The sequence below is a fragment of the Carassius auratus genome, chromosome 27 (genome assembly GCF_003368295.1).
Source record: "Carassius auratus strain Wakin chromosome 27, ASM336829v1, whole genome shotgun sequence".
Taxonomy (NCBI): Eukaryota; Metazoa; Chordata; class Actinopteri; order Cypriniformes; family Cyprinidae; genus Carassius; species Carassius auratus.
The window spans coordinates 745,690-766,893 of record NC_039269.1 but is presented as its reverse complement, the minus strand read 5'-3'; the positions used below and the strand labels follow the sequence as shown (position 1 = coordinate 766,893).

Below are 21,204 nucleotides of genomic sequence, written 5' to 3'. Positions count from 1 at the left end.
AAGACTCAAACCCACGTCCCTAGGGTAAGGACTCAAACTCCCTAACCACTACGCCACTTATGACTTATTAACCAGGTGTCAATTTGATTTTTGTTAGATGTCTATAGCTCCAGGGGTTTCACATTCCCTGTAGAATCTATGTAGAATGAAAATGCTTAAAAACGAGTTTTTATTCGGATGGATGAAGACAAGAACATTACAACTACACATTCACCAAGAAAACAATGATTCAAAACAGGCCATTTGAGTTTATGGAATTCAGCAGAAATCGAGAAAAATTATAAGCCATATGAAAATGAAACCGAGGATAAGAGAACCCTGAAGAAAGATTAATGGATAGTAATGGGGCAGACATATTAAACAGAATTAAAACGTGAAGGGATATGAGAAAACAATTTATTTTGACTTATAGGCCTATACATTTTCAAGTTTTACTAAAAAGATTAAATGTAATAATTTATTAATTATTACTGTATTACTGGTTTCATTCGGTTGTTTCTACCTTTGGTTTAATTTGTGTTTATTTGAAATTAGCTCTTCAAATTCCGTCGATAAGATCTGGCAAAAGATACAAGAAAGATCTGACAGGAGAAGACTGCTTGGAATTGCAGTGAAACTCAAGCATGCTTTGCAAAGATCGTGAAAAATAAAGACTGAGATAATGAGCCATTACAATCCCAGGTTGAAAAAGACCAGTCTCTTAAAGGGATACTCCACCCCAAAATGAAAATTTTGTAGTTAATAGCTTGCCCCCATGTCGTTCCAAAGCCGTAAAAGCTTCATTCGTCTTCAGAACACAATTGAAGATATTTTGGATGAAAACCAGGAGGCTTGTGACTGTCCCATAGACTACCAAGTAAGTTGCACTGTCAAAGTCCAGAATAGTATGAAAGACATCATCAGACTAGTCCAGGGGTCATTAAACTCAGTCCTGGAGGTCCGGTGTCCTGCAGAGTTTAGCTTCAACCCTAATCGATCCAGCTTATCAAGTCTATTTGCTATACTTGAAACTTCTAGGCTAGTGTGTTGAGGCAAGTTGGAGCTATTGTGTGCACTGAGTGAACCATAACTGCACAAGTAATTAAGCAAGATGATAATGTACTGTATAAAGTAAGCTGCGAGGGACATAAGCCTACTCTTTCTCTAAAAATGTGCGCAGCTGTAAAATAAGCGGGAGATGTTTATGCATTCCCGCCGTGATATCACCACAAAGAGACTTTATATTAGGCTACAACGAAATGACAACTTTGCTCTACAACTTGAGATGCTAAATTTGTATTAGCTGTATTCTTCCCTGTGAACTGTTTAGAAAAGTAGTACAAATCCAGCTTTGCAAAAGATCTGACATGTCCCACATGGCCGAATGTAATCGACAACCACGATGTACAGCAAACTGCAAGGTAGCAAGGTCACGTGAGAATAATGTACTTTCATTTTTGCATATTTTCGATACTGTTTAAAATTCAGTATACATTATATACTGAAGTCAAGCTATGTTAGAATTCGATTTTGCTCATGAGAAGAATATTTGTCCTTGTGTTTCACCAACAACCCTGTTTGAAGTCCTGTAACCAAATGTCGTTTGGCCTAAGGGCAGTTCAGCTAAAGCAAATAACAAACTAAATTAATTCATAAGCAAATACATTACATAAAACTGAACATTCATTATTATAAAACTGAAGCTCGTCTTGTGGCCTTCATTCTCTGAGCATAGGGGAAAAAGAGTACATGAGAGTTTTTGGTGTGTGTGTTTCTTTTAGATTAGATTTATTCATAGTTAAAGGATGGTGTTTGGCTTCTTTCTGTGGTCTTGTCAATAGCAGTCCTGTGAGTCATTGCTCTGGCTCCCGGAACCACACCCTTATCCTTAACATTTGAATTCCGCATTGCCAGTGCTATAATCATACTTACAAAGAAACGAAACTCAGTCAAGTACTGCCATCGCCAGCAGATCCACAGTCATGGAGGAAACAGCTTCAGCTCTTCATTCAAGTGGATCCACAGATGTCGAGTGTCATGCATGTGTTGGAAAGAAGCGCAAAGCTGAACAGACTTGTGTTGAGTGTGCATCATCATACTGTGAGCATCATCTTGTCGTGCATAACTCTTTGCATGTGGGAAAGAGGCACAGGCTTGTGGAGCCGAACGCAGTGTTGCAGGAGAACATCTGCCCTGATCATGGCAAAATGCTTTTTGTGTACTGCCGCACAGACCAGCTGTGCATCTGTCACCTGTGCATTACTGATAAACACAGAGGTCATGATGTCATCCCAGTGGAAGAGGAAGTGGCCAAAAAACAGGTCAGAAATGTGATTTGGAATGCAAAATATCTGGACCAGGACTCTGTGTTTAGTAGTGGTAGCCTGGTGTTGGTTTTGTAGTGACCGTAACTGCTATGTGAGTGATATGGCTAATGGGTGCTATAATGAAATATTTTTGTGATGAGTGTTTCAGAGTTGGTCACCCTATAGCTAAAAAAAATATCTTATCTTTATCTTAAATTTCCCCTTAGAAATCCAAAGTATATGTTAGCCTGTTATTTTCCGTGGATTCCAAGGATTAAACCACACCCAGATTATTTTAATGAATTCACAAAGGTTTACATTTACCTGTGTAATACATTAAGAACAGTAATATTGTAAAATATTATATATATATATATATATATATATATATATATATATATAATTTTTTGTTGTTGTTGTTGCAAACTCATGTGATTTAGGCTAATGCAATTGAATTTTGGCTACGGTGATAAACACACTCACACACACACACACACACATATATATAAATAGTACAGACCAAAAGTTTGGACACACCTTCTCATTCAAAGAGTTTTCTTTATTTTCATGACTATGAAGATTTGTAGATTCACACTGAAGGCATTAAAACTATGAATTACCACATGTGGAATTATATATGGAATTATATACATAACAAAAAAGTGTGAGAAAACTGAAAAAATATTCATATTGTAAGTTCTTCAAAGTAGCCACCTTTTGCTTCGATTACTGCTTTGCACACTCTTGGCATTCTCTTGATGAGCTTCAAGAGGTAGTCACCTGAAATGGTCTTCCAACAGTCTTGAAGGAGTTCCCCCAGAGATGCTTAACACTTGTTGGCCCTTTTGCCTTCAGTCTGCGGTCCAGCTCACCCCTAAACCATCTCGCCTGGGTTCAGGTCCGGTGACTGTGGAGGCCAGGTCATCTGGCGCGGCACCCCATCACTCTTCTTCTTGGTCAAATAGCCCTTGATGCCTTCAGTGTGACTCTACAATGTTCATAGTCATGAAAATAAAGAAAACTCTTTGAATGAGAAGGTGTGTCCAAACACATATATATACATATATATATATATATTCAATATTTTCTTGAAGATTTCTGTTAGATTTTATAAGTTGACAGTCAGACATTTTAAATGACTGAGGCTGATCATCCAAAAATGGCCAGATACCAGCCAATTACCAGTGGTTAGCATGACACGTTGCTTATGTGGCTGAAATGAATCTAAATCTGTCTCATAAAAGGCTTGAAAACACTAGAATTGTACTACTGAGTTGAGCTGCCACTGAACTAATCTTTTTAAGATTAAGTTGGAGGAGTTGCAGAAGCAGACCAATGACGTTATTGAAGCTAAGGAGAAAGATGTGCAAGAGCTGAGGGAAGCTGTAGAGCTTTTCAAGGTTAGAGGGCATTTATCTTTGCTTTGAAACTGTAACTGTCTTCATTGCCGATAGTATTGTATTGCTTGCATAGCTAAAGACATCCACTCTGCACTCTGTTCATTCTTAGGCTTCAGCATTTGAAGCACTGGAGAAGAATGAGAAGAACTTCACTGAGCTGATCCAGTCTATCAAGGACAATCAAAGCAAAGTAACAGAGCTGATTCAAGGACAGACACAGTCTGCAGTGAAAGAAGCGGAGGGATTTATAAAGACTCTACAGCAGGAGATCAGTAATATGAGGAACTTAGATGCAGATTTACAACGCCTGCAGCTGCTCTCTCATACTAACACTGATGTTCAATTTCTAGAGGTACAGTGATTACAAATGGCTGTGAAACAGAAAAGAATGACTGTTGAATTGTCTTGTAAAATTTTTAGGTAAAAGTTCAAGTCACATCTAAGGTGTGTTTTCTCTCTCTCTTTCTCCAGAGCGCTGAGTCTATGCCCTCACTGACTGAGTATAAAAAACCATTTGTCTTCCTCGTGCATCCGTACAATTCTTTTGAGCGTGATTCCTTGGCGGTTAATGAACTAATAGAAAAGCTAAACACGACCAGCAAGTTGAGTTTATTCATGATTTCCAAAAAAGGTTAATAGAAGTTTACATTTAAATATATTTAATGTTAATATTATGGGTACTTTTCCGTTTGAAAGGCTGCATTCTAGTGTTGAGAAGGACTCGATCTTGAAAGCCTCAGAAGGAGACAGCCTTAATCAGCCTTACAATTAAAGGATTAGTTCACGTCCAGAATAAACATTTCCTGATAATTTACTCACCCCCATGTCACCCAAGATGTTCATGTCTTTCCTTCTTCAGTCGCAAAAAAATTAAGTTTTTTGAGGAAAACATTCCATGATTTTTCTCCATACAGTGGACTTCAGTGGCAGCCAATGTGCTTACGAATAACGGTCTTATCTAGGGAAATGATCAGTCATTTTCTACATTTTTTTAAATAAAAATTAATAAACTTTCTATTGTTTTTAAACACAAATGTTCATCTTGCAATAGCTCCACAATGCATGCGCAACTTCATGCGTTATGTAATCAAGTTAGAAAGGTCATGTTTGGTCTTCGTCCGTGCTCTTCAGTTTAAAAAGGGAGGGTAGGCAGAAAAACTCCATCTTGTTTTCTCCCCCGAATTCAAAATCATCCGACATTGTTCTTTTACCTTTTTTTCACGCTTACATATGCTTAGCTGAGGTATGGAATGCATATTTGGCGTGCTGTCCAGGGATGGGCTCCGAGCTCGGGAATGGCCCAAACCTAGAGTACCCCCCCCCCTCCCCGTATAGTTGTAAAGTGAACCTCGAAGTGAGGAGATGGGGTGGAGGAGGGATGCTGATAAACCGTCAATGGATAGAGGTAAGTCAGCGGTATTTATACTGTGGTATTGATCACTTGATTGTGGTCCACCGGTGTTGATTAGGCTAAGTATCTGACGCGCTCCTCCCTAACCTTGTAAATAAAACATCATTTGTATTAGGCATTTGACTTTCTTTGCACATTTGCTTTGTAAACACTGGGTCGGTACTTTCGCCCTCATCACACATGACCTTCCCAACGTGACTATGTAATTTGTGAAGTAAATCTAGTGCAAGATGAGCATTTGTGGTTAAAGAGGGTGAATAAATTATCAGGAATTTATTTTATGGAAGTGAACTAATCCTTTAAGAAGCACCCTATGTCTGCAAATCACCTTATCTATTTTTCTTTGCAGTGAAAAACACTAGAATCGTAAGATCACCACCACCACAGACACGAGAGGAGCTTCTACAGTGTAAGTTTCCGATATAGAACTGAACACGCAGAAGCATTTATTTTCTGATTGTGAGGTAATGCAACATACTCCTTTATGTTTGGTGTACTAATGTTGCATCATGTCCATCTATCTATCTCAGATGCATCAAAACTCACTTTTAATACCAACTCAGCACATGAAAGTCTCATCTTGAGGAATGAGAACAAGGAGGTGAAGGCCTCGCACCTGCTTCAGGACTATCCTGAACACACTCAGAGATTTAACTGCAGGGTACAGATCCTGTGCAACGAAGGTCTGAGAGGCTCCCCTAAATATTGGGAAGTAGAGATTGGCGGGGGCACTTGGGTCTGCATTGCTGTGTCCTACCAAGGGATCCGTAGAAAAGGCAAGCAGCGTACACTCTTTGGGAGAAATGCCCAGTCATGGGGACTACGCTGTAAACGTGTCCATATAGAATTTTGGCACGACAATAAGACAACATTTTCGACGTTTCAATCACATGGCTCAAAAATAGGAGTGTATTTGGACTACAGGGCTGGAATCTTGGCATTTTACAACGTGTCTGACAACATGAGTCTCATTTATAAGCACCAAACTGTTTTTAAAGAGCCTGTTTATCCTGGGTTCGGACTTGCTGGGAATGGTTCCTACGTGAGACTTTGCGATCCAGTGAAAAATGAGACCAAAACATCCCTTTCTTCTCCATTTAAGTTTGGTAGTTTGTAAGTTGTAGTGTTTACACATGCAGCTGACATGAAGTTCACTGACTGAATTCTCAAACTAGTATGCAATCATTCATTAGGATTTGGAGGAAAGATGTGGGTTTTGCATGTAGACACTTGGTGGCAGCACTGGATAAGTTTTAAATTCAGCCTTTTTATAGCAGCATCTGTAATTATGAACAGCTTAAATTTAGCCAAGAGTAAACAAAGAGAAAAAAATCCATGTTTTGTATTTTATAAATCATTGCATGTTTATTAAATGATTGATTTTATATACTGCTTTATAAACGATAGCAATATGCACAATCTCTATTTTTAACATCTTCTGAATATTTATGAAATTATCTCCTTATACTAATGTTGCAAGTGCATATCCATTTCACATCTGCTGATCTGTCGTCTATCTAATCCTTCCGCCACATCCACAAACTATGTCTGTTCCTGTTCCCACTATCTGTCTATATTTTATTTTTCCGTTATGCATTAGTCCATCTCTCCTGTCATGCTCCCTTCAGGCTGCAATCTTTTACTGTTCCAACAGTTAGACCTATACCCCCCCCCCCTTTAACCACACAAATGCACATACTCACACACACACAATATCTCATTGAGCAGATACCGATGCCCAGAGGGTTGGTATAAGGGACAAAACCAAAGCCAGTCGCCTCCTGCACTCCCCCCTGCTACCCACCCTTCCAAACACAAAATCAGCCTAGGGGTAAGTGTAGGGCAGACACGGTTTCAACAGAGCAAGCAATGCCAGAGCAACAGAGAAACGCAGGAAATGTGTGTAGAGGGAAGGATAGGCACTAATAGCGAACATCATAGAGAGAGAAAGTGTGCCATGGTCCTCAGGGAGCCCATTTACAGTTCTGTCCAATCACAGACATCATTTTCTGCCTGTATTATCCTTTTATGAGTGACGGGGATTTTAAAATACTCTATTATGAAAGAAACCATTTCTCTCACTGCCAAGGACACTGACACTAGTCTCTATAAATACCCGTTTTTATACACTGAGTCACTGTATAGACTCGAAATGCTGGGCACAAACACCTCCTAGCAATTACCCAGCAGGCAGATGCTGAGGTCTGTCACTTACTGCTAACAAGGTGCATGACTCTCTTGATGCTGTTGGAGTAAGTTGTTGTATAATACACAGTTTTCTTTCTCGCACTGATGTATTTCCTGTTGAATAGAGAGGTTTGCCTGAGACAGGCAGCCTGTCAGTGTTTATTATTATTTTTATTATTATTTTTAATTAATAGCCCTATAGGCTAGTCAGGTGCAGGTGGTCTTGGGGGGCTTATTCTAAAGATCATTTGATTGGACAAAAATGTGTAAAGTGCAAGATGAGTCATCAATATTTATGGCCTGTTTTCCCAAGCTAAAATTGCTATTTTGCTAAGAGAACACTAGCATATTTATTATCCTCAAAGCTAACAGTAATCCACAGAACATTTCCTGCTTGTTTTACTACCTGTTATTATGGACCTATCTGGTGAAATGTTAATATTAGTCCAACAACCAGAGTGCTTCTACACCATTGTTATTCAACTAACATTTTCCTCTGATTTTATAGGGATAAATTATGGGTAGGGGTAGGGATACGGTTATGTATATGTTTTTGCAACAAAAAAGTGTCTTAATGGCAAAATCCTACCGAGCAACCCTATCTAGCTAGATATCTATACACTAGTATACTTTTAAATGGATACTTATGGAAATAATTAACTTAATTATTAGTAATTAAACATTTGTATTGAATTGCAATTTAATACATTTCAATTGTATTATGTTTAATTGTAATATGACAAACATAAAATTATAATCAATCACTTAACGTACTTTAGCACTTAAGCTTACCTCTTTAAAGCATGACAAAATATTATTAAAACATGGTGATTTATATTGTACTTTAAAAGTAAAACTTTTAATTTGACATTATTACAAAGTGCACTGTGTCAAAGAGTGTCAATAACAGTCTTTAAGTAGCCTACACTTAAGTGGCATTTTATTTCATTATTATATTATCAAAAAACTACAGTAAAATAATTTATATCTATCTATCTATCTATCTATCTATCTATCTATCTATCTATCTATCTATCTATCTATCTATCTATCTATCTATCTATCTATCTATCATGCACGTCTATATATTTAGTCAAAAGATGAAAGGACTTCAATCATGTTCCCATCCAGGCACAGACCTTGCGTGTACATTATTAAATTATTACTTTACATACAGTATATACACGCACACTTGTGTGTGAACTCTCTCCTCCTCCTCTCGCTGGCTCTCTTCTCTTCAGTATGATATGTTTATAGGCATTGGCTGAGTGAGAGCGTGCATTATAGCTGCTCCTGCTTGATAAGGAAAGGAAGAGGAGAGGGCGCTGGACGTCATGGCATCCAAAGACACCGTCGCGACTGCTTTTCTCCCCGTGAGTCGGGAAATGACAGGTGATTAAATCCAATCGCTCTTTTTCTTCTTCCTATCCGACATTCGACACGCGCACCGTGGGATTTGTTAAGCGCGTCCCCGCTCGCGCCCGGTGCTTTGTGTTTTAGTGGTTTGAAATCTTCACAGCCTTGAATGTTTGATAAGGCGGCAGATTTGTGAAGATGTAATGATTTCTCATACAGATTGCATGTGATTAACGGTAGAATCATTCATTTAGCGGGTGAGCATGTGTGCATATCGTCGCTTTAATGACGGTCACTTCGTGTCCATCTTCAAAAGGCTAAATTTGTGCAAATCGATCAGTTGGATTTTTGTATGTGTGTGTGTCTGTTGCGTTCGCCTGCAGTGTGTAGGTAGTTGTGTGTGCCCGAGCGCACATATAATGCTGTTCTCTCTTTGATGTGTCTCAGATATGAGTTAGCCTACTTTCAGTTCTTTACACATTTGTGTATAGCTGCTGACGCAAGTTCACGGAGAAGCTGATACACTTCAGTCACATCCATCATGTGTGTCTTCAGGGCTGATGGAACACACTCATCATAGAGGTCGTCATCTTTGCGCACGGTGATGCGTCCTCACACTTACTGACACATACAATGACACACAGAACACACACTAGCAGTTTGTCATTTGGAGCGCTCTCACTGTTAATTACCCTCACACATTATTATCTTCCTTCGGTAATTAATCACTATTACTAACCCAGTATTTACTGTCCTGCTCCCAGGCGTTTGCGCTCTCTATTTCAATTTATTGCACTGGGGGAAAGAGTCACTTTTTCAAAACTGAGATTTATTCATCATCTGAAAGCTGAATAAATAAGCTTTCCATTGATGTATGGTTTGTTAGGACAGGACAATATTTGAATATCTGGAATCCGAGGGTTTAAAGTATATAATATCTTCATGGAACATTATATTTACAAATTATCCTAATGATTTTTGGCATAAAAGAAAAATCGATAATTTATTTATTGTTGTTGGCTATTGCTACAAATATGCCCGTGCAATTTATGACTGGTTTTGTGGTCCAGAATCACAACTATAGACATATATAGTATGAGACAACACATTATCTTACCATAAAGCGTTTTTATTGTCTTATAATTTACAGTGATATTGAGTATTTAACATGGCAATACATATACTTTTATGGTAATGTCAGGGTTGTCACTTTAATTTACAGGGCACAGGACCAAATTATTGGGACCAGTAAGCTAGTAGACCTTAATATGCCCCATTGCTTTGGGCCCGGGACAGTGTTCCCATTTGTCTTTCCCTGACGATGGCTCTGGGTAAAATATTTTGGGATAAAATATTCTGGGTTAGATAAGTTTATAGCTTTTACAAGTATAATGAACTTAGAATTTATGGGGAAAGTGCAATTCACATTATTATTTGTGTGAAATTGTTTTAATGTATATATATATATATATATATATATATATATATATATATATATATATATATATATATATATATATATATATATATATATATATATAATCTGGTATTAATTAGGCTATGCACATTACATTGGAGTGTTTAAGTTATTTAGTTCATGTCAATTGCATTATTCTGCCATTTGAGGTGCTTGTGATGATGTTGGTGTGGGTGACACTGTTCATTCTATTACTGGTCACTTGAGATGCGAATTTTGATGAATTGTGAGTCATCATGTGGCCTTCCATTGTACCATCTGTATCATTATCAGCACTTTTGCAGTAATCTACAGATTCTAATAGCTCAGATACGATGGTGTATTAATATTATTTTTCTTTTGGAAAAGCTGAAAAGTCAAAAATGGTGAACAGTCCCGACTAAAAACCTAAACTTTCTCATACACACTGTAGAGTAAATTCAAATCAATTATGCCGCTTTAGACAATAAACATATCAATAGTAATACGCCTGAATTCATGCTATCTAAATTTTAACGGAATATCTTTGATGTTTTAAAAGGATAAAATTACTAATAAAATAAAACAATAAACTGGGGAAAATGCAGAATCAGTCATCATTTAAATAAATCCACCTCTACACCAAGCTTAATTCATGGCTACCTGCTAAATAAATATATAACTGCATGTAGATTACTGAGCTCCAGCTGCGATTATTGGATTATGTGAGAAGGAAGAGACAATAGAGTCATGTGAGAAACATGAAACTGTATTTAGTGTAGGACAAATATACATTTAAGTTAAAAGTTAAAAGTGCAAAAAAGGAACAATAAGCACATTAAAAAAAATGAAACATTAAAATGGTAACATTAATTGAAGATGAAAAATAAGACTAGATATAAAAATAATAGTTAGCAAAGGTTTAGTAATGGGGGAATAGTGGGCAAGACAGATCACCTACCACAATATGAAGGACAGTGATTGAATACGTTCTGTGCTGCTAGAAAACATCAGCCTTTTAGATTCCCCTATTAAAAAGGGAGCAAAATCACAAATATGTGATCTCTCTCTCCATCTTTCTCTCAGTCACCACTTCTTCCATCTGATCTAAATCTCACTCCATCACTTATTCCATTTGTTCCATTTTCTTTTGCTCTTTCTTTGTTCACATTTACATATCCCTACCCCATTTATTTATCCCCCTGTTTCTTGCTGTAATGGAAACATGTGCTCTAGTTTGGCCCTTTGCTGTTCTTAGTCTGTCAGAAAGCCTAGGATCCCGTGATTGGGTCTTACACAGATTAAAGTTGATTGCGACTGCATTAACTGTTTGTCTTGCTCTGATCCTTCTCTCCCTCTCTCTCTTTCCTCTGTTATTTCTTCTTCTGCTCGCTCTGGCTTTCTATTCCTTCTCTGAGTCTTTCCTCTTGGTAAAAGTGTAAAATGCATATTCCAGGAATTAGATCACAGGTGTCATATACAGTATGTGCGAAGCCAGATGAAAAGTATGACTTTTCTCATTTATTTTCTGCTTTCGCTTTAAAGCAAATATTGAAGTGCTTTTTTATTTTATTTGTGTTGCTATGTACAGTATGCATGCAGAAAGACCACCTACACAAGTGGACAAGGTGTAAAAATAAAGCATATAAAGCAGTCATTTTCTAACCCTGTGTGCAGTGAAAATATGTCTGAGATAGACAGAGGGCTTCTCCAGCCATTAATGCATCGCCTTTCTATTTTGCAGAGAGCATCAGACGAGTTATCGACAAGGCATCAATCAAGTTGGTGAGAGCTATCAAAGTAGAAAACAAGAGTGGCAAATCAGAAGATCGGATTCTGGTAAGGCACTGCGTTTAACTTCCATATTTAACTAGCCATATGTCCATAAAAGTACAGTTGACAAAAATTAAATGGTGTCGTCGTTTATCATCAGGTTGTTCAAAATTTTCTTTCAACATATTTGATTATGTATGTGTGATACATTTTTGGACATGTGTCATGTACATATATAGCCATCATAAAATATATATGTTCTAAATATAAATAACAGCATGTATCCTCATATAGGTTTTATTAAGGTCTACATATAAACATTTATCAGGTATCATATATGGCAATATTTTTATTTGACATATAATTACAAAAGAGCCCTGAAGCTTTCGGGGCTCAAAAAAAAAAAGAAAAAAAAAATTGCCAAAGCACCATAAAAAAATGTTTCTTAACTTTTTCCAAAGTAAACAGACTGAAATGCAAGGCAGTTTAAGAAATTTAAAAAGTCCTTCACTGATGATGTTCACTTCTAGTTAGCTTTGACTGGATCATTGAGTCAGTGTCTTGAACTCAAAAACTGAATTAGTTTTATTCGTGAATGACTCATTCAGACCATTCAGCTCTTGACTGAAGCAGCCTGGTGTTTACTGCAAGCTGAAAGCTTCAGTCCCTGTTCTGAAACAGTGCTCCACTAAAGAAAGTCATCCAGGTTTGCAACAAACAAGAAGATGTGTTTTGAAATGGTCAAAATTTCATTTTCATTTTTTTTTGGAGTGAAGTAGTCCTTTAAAACCCATCAGCACTGGCTAAACATGTGTATCCACTCTGTGCCTTTATTTTGTGCTTCTATTATCCAGCAGCAACAAAAACAATGAGCCTAAGACTTTACCCTTTCCTCCTCTGTAATGGTGTGTGCAGTGTTTACTGCCTGCTGGTTGGGTTGTTTTTGCCAAGTCCATTTGGAGAATGGGCAGTGGAATCAATGATAAAAGCAATGTACGTGTGATTGTGTGCGCACACAAACAGAAATAGTTGGAGACTGGACCCCTGCTGAGCTGTGAGCATTACTGCGGCCATTGAGTCTTGTTGGGTCTGAGGGACCGACCGACTCTAGAAGGAGTGTGTGCGGGATATAGGATGGGGAGAGAAGAGGTGGCACACGAATGCCAGTGTGTGTGTTTGTGTGTGTGTGATAGTCACTTCAAGACCACTGAAAGCAGCTGGAGACTTGAAATGCCAGGGTTTGGAGCCACAAAAGCTAAATTAATCATCCAGATTGGTTTCAAACACACACACATACAGAGTGAAGGAGGTGACTGAGGTGAGGAATCAAACTCATTTCCTGCTGAGTGTCAATGGACTGTCGTTGACACAAACCCTGAGAGATCTTCCTTTTCTACGCTTGATATAGAAACAATTGTGACTCAGATAAATTTCACAAATAATTACAAGGAATTGGAAACTAACAGTGAATTAATGGTAACATTTTCAAGTGGAATAACTGAAATAGTATTTTCTTGTAAAATGTATTCAGATTATCTTGTTTTATTTTGTTTTATTAAATACCCCCTGTGGTGAAAATCTCATTTTAACACTGTTTGTCTGGTGTTATTAATATGCTTCAAGACAAAATTGGTTAACACCACTGCTCAGTGAGTTCCCTTTAAAGCTGCAGTGTAGCAAAACAGTCTCTGAAACATGTGGTTTGAATCCAACCCTGTTTCTACTGTCGCAAACATTTCACCAAGCTCGTCAACTGGGATGGGATTTTTCATATCATTAGCAAAGCATTTCTACCGAAGGTTGCCGATTTCAGAAGTTAACTCTCTTAGATGGCGAACAGGAACGTGGTTTGTGTTACATTAGTTACACAACGATATTAGTTACTGTTATGTGTCCGATGATGTAGAGAGCGATTTATAAAAAGCATTGCTATTCTGCTACATTGACTTGTATATGACGTATTCAACGGAATTTGTTTGTGGTTCAAAAATAACTGGCTACTTTAATCCATTATAGCCGCACTTGTCATTGTGTATTGTTTATTGCTTCTATTAACCAAGTGAGAGTGGAGCAGTTTTTCTGAGCTGGTGTGATTGAGTGGAGGCGGGGGCTAATTTGCATGTTCATGGTTGTGTGTATAATAAATGAGTTCAGGGTGTAGAGTTATATATTTAAACCGTTATAAGGCATGAAAAAATTATTTTCAGAGTTAAAATGTTTAAGTAAATCATTTTCATTATCAAATATAAGTTTGAAGTGATTCAATTAGTGACTGCAGGGAGACTTTAAAAGAAAAAAATGAAAGGAAAGTTCACCCAAATGAAAGTTCAGCCAGTACTCAGCCACATATAATTTGGAATCTGTGGAACACAGTAAGAAAAGTTTAGCAGAATGTTCTTGCAGCTCTTTTCCATTCATTAAAAGTGAATACAGTCTACAGTAAAAACAAATAAACTGAATTTTCATTTTGTGGTGAACTATTCCTTTAACCTCACACCCCCTGCCAATCTGCCTTTGTTTCTCTTCCTCTTTCTGACTCTGTCTATTTATATTTTCATCTTCTTCCCCCTTCCCCCTCTCCACTGTGTCTTAGACAGCTCTTTTTTCATTCTCTGTCATTGTTCTGTTCTTCACATTATATGCTTTACTCAGGCTCGCTTCTCTGTTCTGTCAGATTGATGTCAAGTGTGTATTTTCGGTAGTTTAATGTGCTTATGACTGTGGTGTGGATGGTAAGAAATTGTGCCCAAAGAGCAAAGCAAATTTAAATGTAGGTCCGACACTATGACAAGCGCTTGGGGGTACACACACACACACATACACACACGCACACACGCACACCCAATGTAGAGATATTTGCTTGTGGTCTGTCACTCGCTGCTCCTTTACCCCAGGGGTTTTGTGTGTGTATGTGTATGTAGTAGAATGCCAACTGTACCAGCTTACAAAACACACCCTCATCTGCACATCCATCAATACACACACACATAAACACACACGCACATCTCTGGCCCCGATACAGCTGTATAGAGCACTCAGCAAGACATCAGCTCAAGCCTTTAGGCACGGACCTAAAAAAATCTCTCAAACACACTTTTTCGTACACATTCACTTGGAGATCACACAGTCTTGTGTGTGCACACACATACAGACTATATATTTTGTAGACCCACAGCAGAGAGTGATTGTGTGATGTTGGAAGAGGGGATGGGATAAGAGCTGGTCTTGGAGAACAAGAACACACCAGGGAGAGGATCACGAGAGGGGGCAATGAAGAGAGAGAGCTAGCGAGGGGGTGGGCGGCAGAGGAGATTGCTTGTTTTGAAGCCCCAAATGTCCCTTTTTCTTCCCCTTCAATTATTAATCTCGGTCTGTCGCTTCAGTTTTTCCTCTCCTGTGGAATAATAGGCCAATTAAAGGCTGTGATCGCCACAGTGAGTGATGTGAAGTCTTCCTCAGATCCAGGCTGTCCGCACCACCACCCTGTCTGCTGGAGCGTTCTCATGGGGAACGGTTCCTAGCTGCGATGACTGGCTTAGTGGCATGCTTAAATTCAGACGCAGTGATTTTATTTGGATATTTCTCTCAAGATTTTGTTGTTTTGAAATATATGTGACTATTTTGGGGCAGTTGACAGCACTGGTGGTGCAATTAATCTAAAACTACTTATATTCATTCTTATATAATTCGGTTTTTAATTTTAGTTATAGAATTTCTATCATTATTATGGGTGCAGTTTTATGACCTAATTTTAATTATATTTGATGGAATTTGCTTACTCTAATCCATTTACTTGACAAAGTGCATTTGTCACTCTGCAGGACCAATTGCAAAAAGTTTTTAAAATGACATTTAAAAGGGTAAAACTATAAACTATGAAATAGTGAACAGTCACAGCACCTAGCCTAAATATTACAACATTTTAGTGCCTCGTTAAATAATATTAATAATAAAGAAAATTATGATTTTGAGAATAAAGTTGTCATGTTTCAATAATCATGCCTTTAATGAAGAAAGTAACTATAAAATATCTTACAAAAATGCCCCTTTTATATTTTTTTCCTTATGGCTTAAATGTCATAATGCTACTTTATTAACTTCAAAATATTACTACTTTAATCTTGTAGTATTATGACTTCACAGCTTTATGGCCTTAACTGTCTTTATGCTTTATGTTCTTTCTTGTTTTTTGTTTAAACATGGTATTACAAACTGTTGTAAAATATACATGTAAAAAATACATGTCATGATTTGTAAACTTGCCTTTTACATACGACTTATGATCTTTATTAAATCAGCACTCTGGAATAAATACCAATTAAACTTCATTAACATTATATTTACAGAAATACACACAGTACAGTGGAAGTCTATGGTGCAGCTGTTGTTTGTTGTCCCATATACCTCCACTATAACTGCATAAGTGTCAATATATTGTTTACAGCAAGTAGCTTAGCTTGTATTTTAACCCAGAATAATCCTTTAATGTGCTGATAAATTCACATTAGATCTTTATATATAAAAACTAACAAGGATTATGGGTGTACCGCTCAGGGTAATGCGCTTTCTCTGGTCCAAGAAGTATCTTATAGTTGCACAACTGCTGCATTATGATAGTAGAGACAGGGTAAAGACGAGTAATGTGATACAAGGCGCTTAAGGAGAAGTCTGCGGTCCAAGGATAACCTGTGGAGATGTTGAGAGGCAGTGACTATGGGGGATTGCACTGCAGTCTGGATGGATGTGATGAGACAAGCCGATCCACATCCGAAGAGGAAGAGAAATGGAATAAGATATACAGTATAAAGAGTATATGGTGTAAAAAGTATCACTTTTGGATGGTTTATCTGCAAGACAGAGTATGACCTAAAGCTGAGAGTATATTTCAAAATACCTAAAATGTATCTTTTAGCAGATAAATATTCTTGAGATATACAATAGTGTGATATTGAGTGGATTCCATTCAAAAGTGTGCATCATTGTGGCATACTCTGAAAGACAGCACTTGAATCAGGCACTCAGAATAGAGGGCAAAGGCCATTACTGTTACACAGGAACATTTGAAATAGAATTTTGAATGCTGCCTAGAAATTCATGCTTAAATAGATCTTGTAAAAACCTCTGTGTCAATTTTGTCTTTAATACTTATTTATTTTTGTACTGCAGCAAATAAATGAATATATAATAACAAAATAAATTAATAAATATATCCAGCTAATGGAATCTGTTCCACCACCCCATGCTATGAGATGTTTTTGTAGTGGCTTGAAAGTATGCGGATGAATCTTAACCAGCATCAGTTTGATAAATATTAGAACCTGCTCGGATAAGAAACATGGGAGGAACAAAATTCAGTGGCAAGCAATTCAATGCCAAAATCTGTTCCCCCACCCCATGTGGAGATATGTTGATATAGTGGCTCAGAAGTGGTTGATTTTATTTTATATGAGGATGAATCCTGACCAGTATCAGTTTTATTAAATATTAGAGCCTCCTTTTACAAGAAACATATAGGAAATAATGAAATCTGATGATGAAAAATTAATTTAGACTCAATTCAAGTTTATCTGTATAGCGCTTTTTACGATACAAATCATTGCAAAGCAACTTTACAGAAAATTAAGTTTCTACAATATTTAGTAGTAGCTTATAAGTGGTGACTGTCAGTTTATGCGCATATGACAGGAATTTTCTGAAAAATTAATACAAGAGATAATCAACCAGACGATGAACACTATTAACAGCAATTAAAAGTGAAAGTGAAGTGAAGTGACATTCAGCCAAGTATGGTGACCCATACTCAGAATTTGTGCTCTGCATTTACCCCATCCGAAATGCACACACACAGAGCAGTGAACACACACACACTGTGAGCACACACCCAGAGCAGTGGGCAGCCATTTATGCTGCGGCGCCCGGGGAGCAGTTGGGGGTTCGATGCCTTGCTCAAGGGCACGCAAGTCATGGTATTGAAGGTGGAGAGAGAACTGTACATGCACTCCCCCCACCCACAATTCCATCCACAGAGCTTATTCAGTGATACTTTTTTAAACTTGACGTTGGTCACTATTCACTGCCATTATAAGTGCAAAACATTTTTTTTTTTTAATTCTCCTTTTGTGTTCCAAAAGTAAGTATGTAAAGGTCAGGACACACACACCAAGCCGACGGTCAGCTGTTGGCCGATGGTGAGCAATGGTCGGGCTAGTTTGTTTGGTGTGCTCACTTTTCGGCTTTTGTCAGGCTTACGTCAGTGGCAGTTTGCCAGATTCAACATATTGAACTGGCGACATGGCTGTCGGGACCACATGCTTGAAGGTGAGCTCTGATTGGATGTTCAGTTTGGCGAACGAGTCAGTACCCGAGAATTAAAGTGAATCTGATGAAAACAAACACGTACTGTAAATGAAGGCGGTACAGACAATGTTACATGATCTTTCCCAATCATTCTAATACGTGAATGTTTTCATAACAAAATGAGCCACTTAAAATTATTAAAGTTATCAGCGTTACTGATATTCAAAATGCTAAGCAAGCACTGCTTTGTTTATATTTCGTAGATCTGCATTTATCTCATATATCTTTGTTTCGGTTTCTCCTTTTGAATGACGAATAAATACTATTCATAGCTGCTGGTATAGAAAGTTAATTCCTCTCACGCATTCGCAGAACGCATATGTTTGCTTTTAGCTGTATTCTGTGCGGTGTGTTCAAGCGGAGCTTCTTGGTCCAATGCTGCCGACTCGAGTCGACAACACCATCTGCTTTCGTCACCACTAGTTTTTTGATGTTGGCTTACATTATAACAATTCCAGGGTGAATAAATAATAAATGAATGGGTGAACTTACTATTTAACTAAAAATGAGACAAAAATACTTATTAAGAACAGGCTTGCAATGCTGAAAACTACTTAAGTAACATACTTCCTCCAGTCTCAAGCTTTAGCTCCTCCTCTCTGTCTTTGTCCTTTTATCTTTCTTTTATTTCCTCTCTTGTTCTCTCACTCTGGGCTTTAGTTACAGAGCTGCTTTGATTCCAATACTTTTAATCATCAGTGAATCTGGAGCACATGGCATTTCAGCCCTGATACATCCTTCCTTGTATCCTTCTTTCTCACTCTTTATTCCTCTCATCTCTTCGCTTCTTAAGTACAGTTAAGACTCAGACCTGCTGCGGGAGTAGATCCATACTCTTCCTCTCACCTACAAAGGCTGACAGCTGAAATGGGTCCGTCTTAGGCAATGATACCTGCGTCCAAGCAAGTCGGTGTGATGTGTCTGAGAAGAGATGTACAGGGGCACGTTTGGAGCAATCTGCAGCTCTTTTAGAGTCTCCTGGGCACAGCACTGACTTGTCCCCAACAGCCTTTGAATTATGGGTCGTGTTTGAAGTGTCAAGCCAGATTCCTGACATCGTATGATTAATATAAACCCTCTCCCTTCTGCACACACAAACCCCACCTCCCTAACACACACACACACATCCTCATATCTCTCATTCTTTGAAGTCGGTACTGAGAGGTGGTGGATGATTTATAGGGCAAGTGTTGTACCAGTCTGATCTCCTCAGGCTCGAATGGCCTATGAAAGCCACGGACTCCACATCTGCGATCGCTGGATGAAAGTGTTTTTTTCGCACCTTAACGAGTGGATGCGGTGATTGACTGTCTCAGTCAAACCGCCTGACCTCTGACCCCCTACTCGGAGGACGAGTAGTTGCAGACAAATCCGACCTTGTTTGGGCCCGTCCTCCACAGTTTTCCCCGCAAAAATGCTTGCACAACAGGTCTCGGTTCCAATAATGAATACTAATGTTGATATCATTATATGGGTGTCGTATTCTGTCTGCATTCAACAGCAGGGTGAGTAATGCGCGTCGTAGCTTAACTGCTGCATTCATTACCATGCGATCAGCCGCGGTCCCCACCCATGCAATGTGTTAGGCAGTCTTTGATGTATTCCGATCCGTTCCTTAATTGGGGGTCCCCCCTCTTCCATCCATCCATGCAAACTCGGTCAAGTCCAGACACCCCAGTGGCCTTTTAATAATTAATGTGGCTGTTTATGTGCCGATCTTTTGTGTCTGCTTCCTTTGATAGTAAAGCCTTTGATGAGTAGACAACACTTTCTGGTTGCCAATCTGACTTTTCCTTCCTCTGTCTGTCTCTCTTGCATCATATCTCTCTCTTGTGGAGCGTATTTATATAACTAAGTTTTCCTGACCATTATAGAGTTTTGAGGTGGGGTACACTCTAAAAATGTCATCTTGCAATCAATGGTTGTGTCTCTGTTAACTCTGACAAAGCATCAAGAACTTCCTTTACACAAACCACCCAAACATCCAACCCAAGCCTCCATCAAAGCCTATAGGAATACCAGCCATCAAAGCCTATACAAAGTCTTTATTAAGGAGAAACCTGGGATCTCCATCTCTCTGTTTCTTCTTCTTGGTGGGGTGCCATTAGTAATACATTGGAGGGAGGACTTGAAGAATCGAAATCGACAGGGTGGAAACAGAATAGATGAGTGAAGGAGGATGAAGAAACCAGGGGGCCTAGGTTGTGGGGGCTGCACTGAATCAGAGGAAACAGGATTTTTTGAGTCGAATTGAAGCGAGGATTTGAGAATATACAAAGTAGATCAGACAAAGAACATCTCAAGATGAGTGGAAGAAAGTTGGAGAGGGAAAAAGGGCAGTAAGATGCAAACTGGTTGATTTTTAGATCAGTAGTTCTCAAACTTTTTGACTCAAAGGCCCCACTGTTTACTGAGCATTCAAATGACCCCTGTATAATATATCATTAATATAAATGATTTGTTATTGATTTAAATCATTTTAAGTCATCCTGCAGTCCCTGTGGGCCTGGACCTGCTTTGCTAAAGTCTACTGGTTTAGATCATGAGAAAGGGAGTGATTGGTGTGTGGGGTGTGACAAAGGCCTAAATGAAGTGTGCTAATAAAGAATTTAAATTATCAATGAGATTACGAGGTTTCTCCAGAGACCTTTCCATGCAATTTCTCACACACATATACACTCACTCTCAAAATATAGTACAATCCTTCTTTTTATGTTTCTGTAATCCCCAGACATCACACAAATCCTTATTCCTTCCTCTCTGCGCCTACTCATCTGTCTGTAATGCAGATTGCCTCACTTCAGTACACATTTGAAATCCATAAACAACAGCACCCATAGAAGTGCCCATGTGTAAATGGTTTCTCTATAATTTTGTTATAGAACTGTAAGACTAGAACAAGCTCAGACACTTTGATCTTCTGAGATACAGACAATACAACACAGTGTATTAAAATGCAGGCTTCTGTTTCCACATCTCACTGAGAGAAGATGCAGGAAA

At 38.3% G+C, this 21,204-nt stretch overlaps 2 protein-coding genes across 2 annotated transcripts in view; both read left to right on the top strand.

Annotated features, from left to right (window-relative positions):
- The first annotated feature begins 1,908 nt into the window (after positions 1-1,908).
- LOC113044970 (tripartite motif-containing protein 16) lies at positions 1,909-6,481 on the top strand. The gene is made up of 6 exons (XM_026205025.1): positions 1,909-2,300; positions 3,590-3,685; positions 3,795-4,037; positions 4,157-4,316; positions 5,446-5,505; positions 5,627-6,481. The coding sequence occupies exons 1-6, from the start codon at positions 1,962-1,964 to the stop codon at positions 6,211-6,213; spliced, it is 1,485 nt and encodes a 494-aa protein (XP_026060810.1). The 5' UTR covers positions 1,909-1,961; the 3' UTR covers positions 6,214-6,481.
- Positions 6,482-8,492: 2,011 nt separating this feature from the next.
- Positions 8,493-21,204, top strand: part of LOC113044969 (capping protein, Arp2/3 and myosin-I linker protein 3-like) — a 54,879-nt gene continuing 42,167 nt past the window's right edge. Inside the window, exons 1-2 of the mRNA XM_026205023.1 lie at positions 8,493-8,675; positions 11,819-11,913. Of these exons, the coding sequence (XP_026060808.1) occupies positions 8,618-8,675; positions 11,819-11,913 (153 nt within the window). The 5' untranslated portion in view covers positions 8,493-8,617. The remainder of the gene's footprint in view (positions 8,676-11,818; positions 11,914-21,204) is intronic.